Source organism: Carassius carassius, chromosome 12 (assembly GCF_963082965.1).
Source record: "Carassius carassius chromosome 12, fCarCar2.1, whole genome shotgun sequence".
NCBI lineage: Eukaryota > Metazoa > Chordata > Actinopteri > Cypriniformes > Cyprinidae > Carassius > Carassius carassius.
Window position 1 is genome coordinate 24935824 of NC_081766.1, and position 12643 is coordinate 24948466.

General features: G+C 42.5%; 1 protein-coding gene across 2 annotated transcripts; it reads right to left on the reverse strand.

Annotated features, from left to right (window-relative positions):
• Positions 1–1315: 1315 nt before the first annotated feature.
• Positions 1316–5761, reverse strand: LOC132154260 (uncharacterized). Of its 2 annotated transcripts, XM_059562826.1 has the most exons (6): positions 5396–5761; positions 5195–5295; positions 4778–4904; positions 3853–3951; positions 2953–3136; positions 1316–1767 (listed from the first exon to the last, which is right to left on the reverse strand). In XM_059562826.1, exons 1-5 carry the CDS (start codon positions 5732–5734, stop codon positions 3119–3121), a joined length of 684 nt encoding a protein of 227 aa, XP_059418809.1. In that variant the 5' UTR covers positions 5735–5761; the 3' UTR covers positions 1316–1767; positions 2953–3118. The 2 variants fall into 2 exon arrangements, with proteins under 2 accessions (XP_059418809.1, XP_059418808.1); XM_059562825.1 differs by lacking the exons at positions 3853–3951; positions 4778–4904; positions 5195–5295; positions 5396–5761 and adding an exon at positions 3404–3846.
• Between the last annotated feature and the right edge of the window lie 6882 nt (positions 5762–12643).

Consider the following 12643-nt stretch of genomic DNA (forward strand, 5'->3'; position numbering starts at 1 on the left):
AGTCAGCTGACATCTCACAGTCAAAGGACATCAGTGGGAATGGGACATTAAATGATCAAGGTAAATTATTGTGCTAAGATGTGTAACTAGCATTATTATTAAATGTTACAAATGTGATTGTCAGAAAATCACCCTGTGTAATTGGACCAGAGAACTTGCATGTTTGCTTCGGACCAAAGCACTGGACTCACAGTTCAACCAGGAGTCCTTTGAAAAAAATGAAGACAAGACAAAGTTCTACACAGGGCTTCCCAACTTCTTGGTTTTAATGCAGATTTTTGAGCTGTGTGAACCCTACATCACATGTGGTCCTATGTCTGTGCTGTCTAAATTTGAACAGTTCATCTTAGTTTTGATGAAGCTGAGACTAAATCTCCCGTTGAAAGATTTAGCTTTTAGGTTCAAGATCTCTCTGCCCACTGCTTCTAGAGTTTGGCATAAAGTAATTGACATACTTCATGACAGGTTAGAATTTCAAATTGAGTGGCCAGAGCGGCATGTACTTCAAGCTACAATGCCAATGGCATTCAGACAGGCATTTGGATGTAAAGTTGCTGTGATAGTTTTGAAGTTTTTATTGAGAAGCCCTCTAATTTACTAGCCCAAGCTCAAACGTGGTCAAATTACAAGCATCACCATACTGTAAAACTTCTGCTTGGTGTTGCACCCCAAGGCTATGTCACTTACATATCTTGTGCCTGGGGAGGGAGAGTCAGCGATAAACAGATCACAATAGAGAGTGGCCTCCTAAAAAACCTGTTACCTGGAGATATTGTTCTAGCAGACCGTGGGTTCAATATTGGTGATAGTGTGGGATTTTACTGTGCTTCACTACAGATACCTGCATTTACCAAGGGGAGAAAACAACTGTCAGCGTATGAGGTGGCAGAAACTAGAAAAATAGCGAATTTGCGTATTCATGTTGAGAGAGTTATCGGTTTAGTCAGAAGAAAATATCAGATTCTGCAAAGCAGGGCTATGCCCATAGAGCACATGGCAACAAAACCAGGTGAGGAACTAGCAATGATTGACAAGATTGGGGTTATTTGCTGTGTCTTGTCTAATCTTTGTGAGTCTGTTGTCCCATTAGAGTAAGGAGGAAGGGAAGGAGAAGAGGGAGGAAGGGAAGGAGAAGAGGGAGGGACATCATTTTGTTAATGTTTCAAATGTAATATTTTTATCCAATAATCCAATTGTACTGGCGATATGTATTATATGTAATGAAATGGATTCCAATTTATTATTGCACACCATGTTCTTATAGTTATTATAACAATTGTTGAAAAATCTAATCTTGTAAATAAACCGCCATGTATTATTCTGTATTCTCAATAGCATTTAATCATAACAATATTCAAAATTTCATGTCTCATACAACAGTATTTATATAACGGCAATGTATCACACAGCCCACTTTCAAGAGTGCCTGGAACTAAGTACATAACGTTTTATCATATTTTACACATGTAAGTTTGTAACTTGCTGTCCCAGTATTTCTGGAAGTAAACAGTTTCTAAAAAAGCACTCAACTTTAGGAATCACATCATCCCAAAGTTCAAAATCAGGCAAAATCCTTTCCACAAAAATGTCATTACAGTTCCACACAACAAAGTCACAGTACTCAGCACCTACAATGTGAAGCTGTGCCTGAACTTGGTAGTAGTAGTCATGACTTCGGTCCAGTTTAAATCCATCATTGATGAGGCAGAAACTCTTTTCCCCTGCACAAATGCGCAGATTGGCCTTATCTTGGTGAGAGTGTGGGCACTAAAATCACAGTGAGAAGGACATATGAACAATAGATTAAAGCAAAACACCATCGTTTTTCAATATTTTACTATGTTCTTATCTCAATTTAGATAAATTAATACATACCTGTCTTTTTTCAATGTGTGCACTTCATCTTTGCCCAGTGCGTTGTGAATGTGTTAGCATTAGGGATGGGACGGTATGAAAATTTAATATCATGATTATAGTGACTAAAATTATCACGATTATCAATATTATCACGGTTTTGTTGAAACGAGATGAAAGTGTTCAAAAATAGTGGATGCTCACACTGAAAACATTTCAGCAAGTTTTATATTTAATAATCAACAAACAACTAATAAAACAAGCAACTCTATGCACTTAATTTAAAGAAAGATTAAATTCTGTGGCATTTCCTTCCTTACAATGAAAAGTGTAGAAGCATAGAAAAGCATAGAAAAGTCACTGACTTTCGCCATTCCTTCTCGAAAAAAAACAAAAAAAACATTGTGCGCTGCGCTTGCGTCAGACTGTTGCTGGCTGGACATGATTTAATAGTGAGTTATTAAAACCGCTATAATCAAACACGGTTTTAATGATAATTCATTTTTAAACGATATTACTAACCTTCAGCACATTTTATCACGGTTATCAATAAAACCGGTTATCGTCCCATCCCTAGTTAGCATTAAGCCTAGCCCCATTCATTCCTTAGGATCCAAACAGGGATGAATTTAGAAGCCACTAAACATTTCTATGTTTTCCTTATTTAAAGACTGTTACATGAGTAGTTACACGAGTAAGTATGGTGGCACAAAATAAAACGTGATGATTTTTTTAAGTGGATAAAAAATGAGAACTATATGGTATGGCAGAAGAACACTTAGTTTGCAGCACTTCGACCTCAGCGCGCAGTAACATCATCGCTCCTAAAAACCCACCCTCCCCCACTCAAACTTCTGAAGTCAGGATTGATGATTTTACTGAGCGCTGAGGTCGAAGTGCTGCAAACTAAGCTCTTCCGCAACATGATATAGTTATTTTTTTTATCCGCTTAGAAAATTGGCACGTTTTATTTTGTGCCACCATACTTCGTTTTCCTTTAACAAAGATAATTTCTGCGTTTTTGCTCAGTTTAGGACTTGAGACTTGACTCGTACTAGAGATATAGGGAATTTACTACAACAGAGACTGTAATGTTACCTTAATCTCGCAGATGCCAGTTCCGTGACAGTCACAAGCGACAATCCCATCAGGGGAGGACCCCATGTATGGCCACTTGGGGTTCAGCCAGAGACCACTGTCCATACAGGAGAAGCGTGCATGCTCCCGAACCATCAGCTTCTCATATGCTCCTCTGGCTTGTGCTTCATGTTTGCATCCATAACTGTACACAGTACACATGCAACACATGAAACAGAAAATTATTACTTTGTATTGCACATGAACAGCAAGTTCAGTGATTTAAATGCTATTAACCTAACCCCTATACTTAGTTCTAATCCTGCATAACCCTAGTCTTATAACCCTATAACTAATGTTTATCTTTCAGGGCTGTCCATACCATGAATCAACTATGAAAACAGTAAACATTTGTTCATGCCTCATACCCCAAATCTTACCTTTGCCTTTCCCTAATTCCAACCCTAAATACCTTGTAGCGGCTGTGATGAACCTATATGCTTCTGGGTAGCATATGCCCTTGATCAAGCTCTTGGATGGCTGCTGGGGGTTGGTCTTAAGAACTTGTTTCAGCTTTGAGGCCGTTACACGTCCTGCTCTTTGCCTAAACCAAACCCTGCTTGCACTCTGACTTCGAGTTGCCCTCTCTACAGCCTGAACATGAGACAGGGTGAGCTCTTCTAGCTGGAAATCCTGGCATAGCTCTCCAAGCTCTTTGGGGGGTAGCTGCAGAGTCTCTGGTGTTCTGTATTCAAGAACAGTTTTAGGAAGCATGCAAGATTTGGGGATGAATTCTTTGTGGTAAGGCTCCCTAGCCATCAGTGCTGCACTCCTTGGACAGTTTTTGCTTAATGTCTCAAAAAACCTAGCATATGTTTCTGACCCTCTCTTCACTCTTGGGCATGGAAGTGATTTCCCAACCTTGTTGTCAGTTGTCCTGCCATCAATGGAACGGTCAAGCTTTATTTTTTTTGCTTTTGCTGAGGAGAAGTCAATCAGAGCTACTGGAGCAGCAGGAATCTGAAAATAAGTTAACACAAAGAAGATCATTAACTCCACATTCTGTGGTCCATAACACATCTATATGCAGTTTAAATCTGCCGTTTATCCGATTGAGATCACAGGATTGAGATGCCAAACTGTATTTATGTGGGTCTTTGTTGTCTTAACTCCTCTTTGCCCAACAGGGAAATTGTGACTGACCACAATGTCACCACAAGCTACACAGATTTAGGCAGAATATAGAATAGAAATACTTTAATAATCACCAACATTAGGTAAGATGAAATATAATGAAAATCCCCTCATAGAGGAGGAAATGTAGACGAAGGCAAGCAATCTACTTGTCTACTGTATGTTGTGTCCTGATGAATTAACCAGAGCAAAGACATAACCAAAGGGGCACAATATAAACATCAAAAAAGGATTGTTCACCCAAAAATGAAAATTCTGTCATCATTTACTCACTCTCATGTGGCCACAAACCCACATAAATTTCTTTGTTCTGATGAACACTAAGGAAGATGTTTAGAGAAATGTTTGTAATTAAACCGTTCGTGGACCCCATTTACTTCCATAGCAGGATAAAGGAATACTATGCAAGTAAATGGGGTCCACAAACGGTTTGGTTACGAACATTTCTCAAAATGTCTTCCTTTGTGTTCATCAGAACAAAGAAATGTATGTGGGTTTGCAGCAACATGAGAGTGAGTGATGACAGAATTTTCATTTTTGGGTGAACTAACCTTTTAATTTATTAACATCATAATTTAGCCTACTGTTAAACAGTGTCCCAAAATAACATTCTCTGTCCCACATTAGGTTTGCTGTGAACGTGTAACCTTACCTTTTTTACATGTGATGGCATCAGCCACTTGCACTGCTCTGTTGTGCAGGAAGCTGAATCTCGCATCTTTACCCCAACTTCAATGGAAAAAAGAACTGCCCCTACATGAGAACACGATTCTGATAGTCTGTGAACAGAATACAATATGACATTTTTTAAACCTCAAATGCAATCTGCACAAATGGCAAAGTGGTTCCATATATATCAGCACATTTTGATGAAGTGCAATATAGCACACTTATACTAAAATGGATGGAGTAGCACTTTACATTAATCAACATGTTTATTCCTTAAAGCTCTCTCTCCGCTGGTTCTGAAGTACACAGTATGCTAGCAGTACGGTGTGTGTGTGTGTGTGTGTGTGTGTGTGTGTGTGTGATCTCGTTGTAAACATCCCAGCCAACATAAATTACTTACCCTGCCATGCAATTGCAATGAGCTGCAATGACTTCTCCAGGCTGCTTTGCAATAATCCAGGTCTTCAGAGGTGTTTCGCTTGACCTCTGAGAGTGGTTTACCTTGGAACATAGACGACTGTCAGACTAACGTCGTCGTTAAGATGTGTTGCATTACTGCTAGCCTCTTAGCACAAAAAAAAATATAAGAACAAACACTCACTCTGGCGAAGACCAAACGATGATCATCGTGGAGCCGTTTGACACCGAGTTTGTGGACCCATCCGTTGACAAAAAAGTTGTATGCCTCCAGACTTTTATAGGCCTTCATTTGCTGTCTGGTGTAGTACGATGTCTGAAGGACCAGATAGTTGGTGATGTCAACAGCCTCAACTGTCGGTAAATCTTTCAGTTCTACTGAAAACTCACTCATCTTCATGAGGTACGGGTCACGTCCAACATATCTGTTAATTAACTCCTTGTATCTATGTCTTGAAACTGGATCTAAATCCGTACAATACTGACTTTCTGCAACGGTTTCCTCTATAGACGTATTCTCCATGTTTACTTCCTGCCCTCCATCTGCCTTCTTCCCTCCCTCGCGCGGCATCATAATCACGTGACTGAAACCCTGCAATTCATGCTTTTAAGTTAAGCATATCATTTTAACTTTTAGAACAACTTAACTGGCTGCAGGGAATTCGTCACCGCCATCAGGTTATGTTACATAGAGCAGTGATTCTCAACTGGTGGGTCGCGACCCAAAAGTGGGTCGCAGACCTGTTTTGGGTGGGTCTCGGTAAGCTGGTCAAAAAAAAAAAAAAAAAATTAATGTGCGTCTCATGTTTGATTGGTCTTTTATTTTAAAAAGGGTTTATTTTGACAGGCATTCGTCAGAGACGTGCGGTAGTTTACTATGGTAGCCATGGTAACCATCCTGTATTGTTTTGACATTCAGATTCGAGATGGCGAAGCGCAAATATGACCCAAACAATTTAAAAAATGGATTTTCGTACATTGAGGATAAAAATGGACAGAAACCCCAGTGTGTGCTTTGTAGTGAATTGCTTGCCAATGAGAGCATGAAACCGTCCAAACTGAAGCGCCATTTAGAAACAAAACATCCCGCATCGAAAGACAAGCCGGTGGAGTTTTTTCAAAGACGTCTCCAGGAGCTGAGGGCATCACAAAAGTGTCTGACAGCGTCTTGCTCCAAACAAGAACAAGCTCTTCGGGCATCTTACCTAGTAGCTCACCGCATTGCAAAGACCAAGAAACCTCACACAGTAGCCGAAGAGCTCATTTTACCTGCTGCAATGGATATGGTAAGAGAGGTGCTGGATCAGTCAGCGGCGGATAAACTGATAACCATACCACTTTCCAATGATACCATAGCTCGGCGGATTGAACACATGTCTGGTAACATAAAACAACAGACCACAGCCCGCATCCAGGCAAGCCCTTACTACGCCTTACAGATGGACGAATCGACAGATATCGCTAACCATGCCATTTTATTGGTTTATGTGAGGCATGTGTGGGACGGTGATTTGCAAGAACAATTTCTCTGCAGCAGAGACCTCCCTACCACTACAAAAGCAGAGGACATTTTTCACACCCTGGACTTGTATTTGAGCTCACTGGGCCTCAGTTGGGAATATTGTGTGGGAATCACCACTGATGGAGCTGCCTCTATGACCGGGAAACATTCCGGTGTGGTGAAGCGAATTCTGGAGAGGGCACCTAACGCGACGTGGAACCACTGCTTTTTGCACCGAGAAGCGCTGGCGGCTAAGAATATGGTACCTTTACTTGATGAAGCTTTAACAAATGTCATCAAAGTGGTGAACCACATAAAACGGAGTGCAAAAAGTAGCCGTTGCTTTTCACATCTGTGTAAAGAGATGGGCTCTGAGCACATGCAGGTGCTGTATCACTCAGAAGTCCGCTGGCTGTCGAGGGGCAAGGTGTTGTCACGCTTTTACGAACTTAAAACAGAAATCGCCACATTCCTCTCAGAGACTAACTCCCCGTATGCAGAACTGTTTGACAACGAAATGTGGTTTCGCATCAGCTGGTGGACCTGTCATGTGACCTGACGCTGAAAAAGAGATTTGGTGAGGTAAGCCTTTCACACTTCTGGTGCAGCGATGTGATGACTGAGTATCCATCCCTCGCCACTTTAGCAGTCAAAACGATCTTACCATTCAGCACAACCCATTTGTGTGAAAGTGGCTTCTCTACCTTGGTCCAGCTCAAGTCAAAGCAGAGAAACAGGTTGGACACTGAGCATGATCTGAGAGTAGCTCTGTCTACTGTCACCCCAGACTTTGAAACTCTTATCAAGAGTAAAGCACATCCCCAATTGTCTCATTAACTTCCACAAATGACCTGGTTAGGTGAAAACTTTATTTTGAGTGATTTTGACATTGATTTTATTCACGTTTGTACATGCAGTTGTCATGGTCCTCCTTAGTTTCTTATTAATTTGCTCATAATGCAGTAAAAATATCTTGTTTGGTGGCCTTGTTTATTTTGAGTGATTTTGACATTGATTTTATTCACTTTTGTACATGCAGTTGTCATGGTCCTCCTTAGTTTCTTATTAATTTGCTCTAAATAGAGTAAAAATATCTTGTTTTGTGGCCTTATTTATTTAATTAACTTTTGTACATGCGGTTGTCAGGGTCCAGTTACTTATTAAGCTCTGAAATGCACGTTGTACGGGATAATATATGTATGTATGTAGGTTTATGTTTTTAAAAAGATGATATATGAGTGTTTTCAAAAGTTATTTTTGAATAAATAAATTTTGTTGGTTGAATTCTAAAAAAGTGGGTCGCGACTTAATGACCATGGGAAAATGTGGGTCTCAGGGTGGGACCAGTTGAGAACCCCTGACATAGAGGAACTGGTGAGTAATCTGAACGAATGAATGAACCACTTGCTAGAGGCTAACATATTAAGTTAGCAGAGCTGAACATTAGCATTAGCATTAGCACGGTGACCTCGGAACAAGAGAGAAACAGACAAATATTAGCGTAGATGCCATTCTTCTCATGATGTAGCTGTCACGATTATTAGATGGAGTGCCCATGAACTTCATTAGAGGGCACTCCACTCAGGACCATTCCACCCATCAACCACCAGATGTCACTTGGACACTAGCACCTCTCATACTGTTGCACCACACCCGAACTACATTACCCATGAGTCACTGCATCACAATCACCCTGCCACACCTGCACCTCATTCATCAGCAAATTTCCTTGCCACACCTGCACCTCATTTACACACACACATAAAAGCAGCACACTCACTCTCACTCAATGCGAAGTCTTGTTTAGCCAGTCTGACATTTCCGAGCGTTTTCCCTGTGTTTATTATTCCTGTGTTTTGACCTTTGGACTGTTTATTCCGACTCTGATTCTCCGCTGCCTGTCTCGATCCCTGCTTGTTTCTGATTACGATTCTGGTTATCCCTGACACACCTGACGCCATTCCTGATTTCTGCCTGTTTGACCATTCTTTAATAAAATGCTGCATATGGATCCGAACGCCTCCGACTCCTTGTTACAGAAGACTTCGCCAAACCAGGATCCAGCAGCTTTAAGGAGTAAATCCAGGTCAGCCATGAATCCAGTAAGCCAACTTATGCGTTTACGTCAGGGAATTAGGCCCATCGAGGACTATGTGAAGAACTTTATTGAGTTTGCCCATTTATCTATCATGGACGAGATGTGCCTGATGATATTTTTTCGTGGTGGCCTATCTGAGCCGCTTGGCTCACTCATGCCTTTGCATGATCCTCACTGGACTCTGCAGTATTATATTGATCTGGCACTCCAACTGAGCAGCTCTGCATATACTGTGGGTGTTGTGGAGGAGGAACACAGCACTTTTGCAGTATCCACCACTCCTGAGTCTTGTCCTGTTATGGCCGCCAGCCCAGCGCCTCTGCACAAGATGGCCACCAGCCCAGCGCCACTGCACAAGATGGCCGCCAGCCCAGCGCCACTGCACAAGATGGCCGCCAGCCCAGCGCCGCTGCACAATATGGCCGCCAGCCCAGCGCCGCTGCACAATATGGCCGCCAGCCCAGCGCCGCTGCACAAGGTGGCCGCCAGCCCAACGCCGCTGCACAAGATGGCCGCCTCAGTTGAATTTCCAGAGTCAAGTCAGGTCAAGTCTCCACTGACCGTCCAGAACAAGAGTCCAATCAGGTCACTGTTGACCATCCAGAGTCAGGTCAAGTCTTCGCTGACCTTCCAGAGTCAGGGTTAGTTCCTGTTGGCCTTCCAGAGTCGAGTCAGTTGACCGTTGAATTTTCAGAGTCGAGTCAGGTTCCAGTGAACTCTCCAGAGTCGAGTCAGGTTCCAGTGAACTCTCCAGAGTCGAGTCAGGTTCCAGTGAACTCTCCAGAGTCGAGTCAGGTTCCAGTGAACTCTCCAGAGTCGAGTCAGGTTCCAGTGAACTCTCCAGAGTCGAGTCAGGTTCCAGTGAACTCTCCAGATTCGAGTCAGGTTCCAGTGAACTCTCCAGAGTCGAGTCAGGTTCCAGTGAACTCTCCAGAGTCAGGGCAGGTTCCAGTGAACTCTCCAGAGTCAGGGCTAGTCACCATGGACTTTCCAGAGTGAGGGCTAGTCACCATGGACTTTCCAGAGTCAGGGCTAGTCACCATTAACCTCCGTGAACTAAGTCAAGTCTTCAATGATCTTCATGAGCAAAGTCAAGTCACCATTAACCTTCATGAGCAAAGTCAAGTCATCAACGATCTTCATGAGCAAAGTCAAGTCACCATTAACCTCCGTGAACTACGTCAAGTCACAGTTGATCCTCAGGAACCAAGTCAAGTCACCAACGATTTTCATGAGCAAAGTCAAGTCACCAACGATTTTCATGAGCAAAGTCAAGTCACCAACGATCTTCATGAGCAAAGTCAAGTCACCATTAACCTTCATGAGCAAAGTCAAGTCACCATTAACCTTCATGAGCAAAGTCAAGTCACCATTAACCTTCATGAGCAAAGTCAAGTCATCAACGATCTCCATGAGCAAAGTCAAGTCACCATTAACCTTCATGAGCAAAGTCAAGTAACCATTAACCTTCATGAGCAAAGTCAAGTCACCATTAACCTTCATGAGCAAAGTCAAGTCATCAACGATCTTCATGAGCAAAGTCAAGTCATCAACGATCTTCATGAGCAAAGTCAAGTCATCAACGATCTTCATGAGCAAAGTCAAGTCACCATTAACCTCCGTGAACTAAGTCAAGTCACAGTTGATCCTCAGGAACCAAGTCAAGTCACCAACGATTTTCATGAGCAAAGTCAAGTCACCAACGATCTTCATGAGCAAAGTCAAGTCACCATTAACCTTCATGAGCAAAGTCAAGTCACCATTAACCTTCATGAGCAAAGTCAAGTCACCATTAACCTTCATGAGCAAAGTCAAGTCATCAACGATCTTCATGAGCAAAGTCAAGTCATCAACGATCTTCATGAGCTAAGTCAAGTCACCATTAACCTCCGTGAACTAAGTCAAGTCACAGTTGATCCTCAGGAACCAAGTCAAGTCACCAACGATTTTCATGAGCAAAGTCAAGTCACCAACGATCTTCATGAGCAAAGTCAAGTCACCATTAACCTTCATGAGCAAAGTCAAGTCACCGTTAACCTTCATGAGCAAAGTCAAGTCACCAACGATCTTCATGAGCAAAGTCAAGTCATCAACGATCTTCATGAGCAAAGTCAAGTCAACAACGATCTTCATGAGCAAAGTCAAGTCACCATTAACCTCCGTGAACTAAGTCAAGTCACAGTTGATCCTCAGGAACCAAGTCAAGTCACCAACGATTTTCATGAGCAAAGTCAAGTCACCAACGATCTTCATGAGCAAAGTCAAGTCACCATTAACCTTCATGAGCAAAGTAAAGTCACCATTAACCTTCATGAGCAAAGTCAAGTCACCATTAACCTTCATGAGCAAAGTCAAGTCACCATTAACCTTCATGAGCAAAGTCAAGTCATCAACGATCTTCATGAGCAAAGTCAAGTCATCAACGATCTTCATGAGCTAAGTCAAGTCACCATTAACCTCCGTGAACTAAGTCAAGTCACAGTTGATCCTCAGGAACCAAGTCAAGTCACCAACGATTTTCATGAGCAAAGTCAAGTCACCAACGATCTTCATGAGCAAAGTCAAGTCACCATTAACCTTCATGAGCAAAGTCAAGTCACCATTAACCTTCATGAGCAAAGTCAAGTCACCAACGATCTTCATGAGCAAAGTCAAGTCATCAACGATCTTCATGAGCAAAGTCAAGTCAACAACGATCTTCATGAGCAAAGTCAAGTCACCATTAACCTCCGTGAACTAAGTCAAGTCACAGTTGATCCTCAGGAACCAAGTCAAGTCACCAACGATTTTCATGAGCAAAGTCAAGTCACCAACGATCTTCATGAGCAAAGTCAAGTCACCATTAACCTTCATGAGCAAAGTCAAGTCACCATTAACCTTCATGAGCAAAGTCAAGTCACCAACGATCTTCATGAGCAAAGTCAAGTCATCAACGATCTTCATGAGCAAAGTCAAGTCAACAACGATCTTCATGAGCAAAGTCAAGTCACCATTAACCTCCGTGAACTAAGTCAAGTCACAGTTGATCCTCAGGAACCAAGTCAAGTCACCAACGATTTTCATGAGCAAAGTCAAGTCACCAACGATCTTCATGAGCAAAGTCAAGTCACCATTAACCTTCATGAGCAAAGTCAAGTCACCATTAACCTTCATGAGCAAAGTCAAGTCACCAACGATCTTCATGAGCAAAGTCAAGTCATCAACGATCTTCATGAGCAAAGTCAAGTCACCATTAACCTCCATGAACTAAGTCAAGTCACAGTTGATCCTCAGGAACCAAGTCAAGTCACCAACGATTTTCATGAGCAAAGTCAAGTCACCAACGATCTTCATGAGCAAAGTCAAGTCACCAACGATCTTCATGAGCAAAGTCAAGTCACCAACGATCTTCATGAGCAAAGTCAAGTCATTAATGATCTTCATGAGCAAAGTGAAGTCATCAATGATCTTCATGAACCCAATCAAATCACCAAAGATCTACCAGAGCCTCGTCACATCTCAGCCGAACTCCCAGAGCCTCGTCACATCTCAGAGCTCTCGTCCTATCCTGTCACGGCCAGGGAGGCCGTCAATGAGCTCTCATTCATTCCGGTCTGGGCTACGGAGACCATCCACCAACTCTCTGTCTGTCCTGTCATGGCCACGGAGGTCCTCCATGAACTAACCGCCTGCCCTGTAATGGCCAAGGAGGCCAGCTACCATCTCATCACGGCCACGGAGGCCGCTATTAACCTGTCAATGTTCTCTGTTTCAGTCCCACCTGAGCAGACTTGCGGTCCGGTGCCATCGACTCCACTGTGGTGGTCCTCTGCTTCGCCCCTGGTGGGCTTCTG

Bases quoted from the DNA above. Each gene is read 5' to 3' on its own strand.
- LOC132154260 (XM_059562825.1), bottom strand. From the start codon at position 3,750: ATGGCTAGGGAGCCTTACCACAAAGAATTCATCCCCAAATCTTGCATG. The intron at 3,137-3,403 runs GTATTTAGGGTT...TACTGTGTACAG, and splicing joins TTCATCACAGCCGCTACAAG to TTATGGATGCAAACATGAAG. The intron at 1,768-2,952 runs GTAACATTACAG...CTGTGATTTTAG, and splicing joins CTGGCATCTGCGAGATTAAG to TGCCCACACTCTCACCAAGA.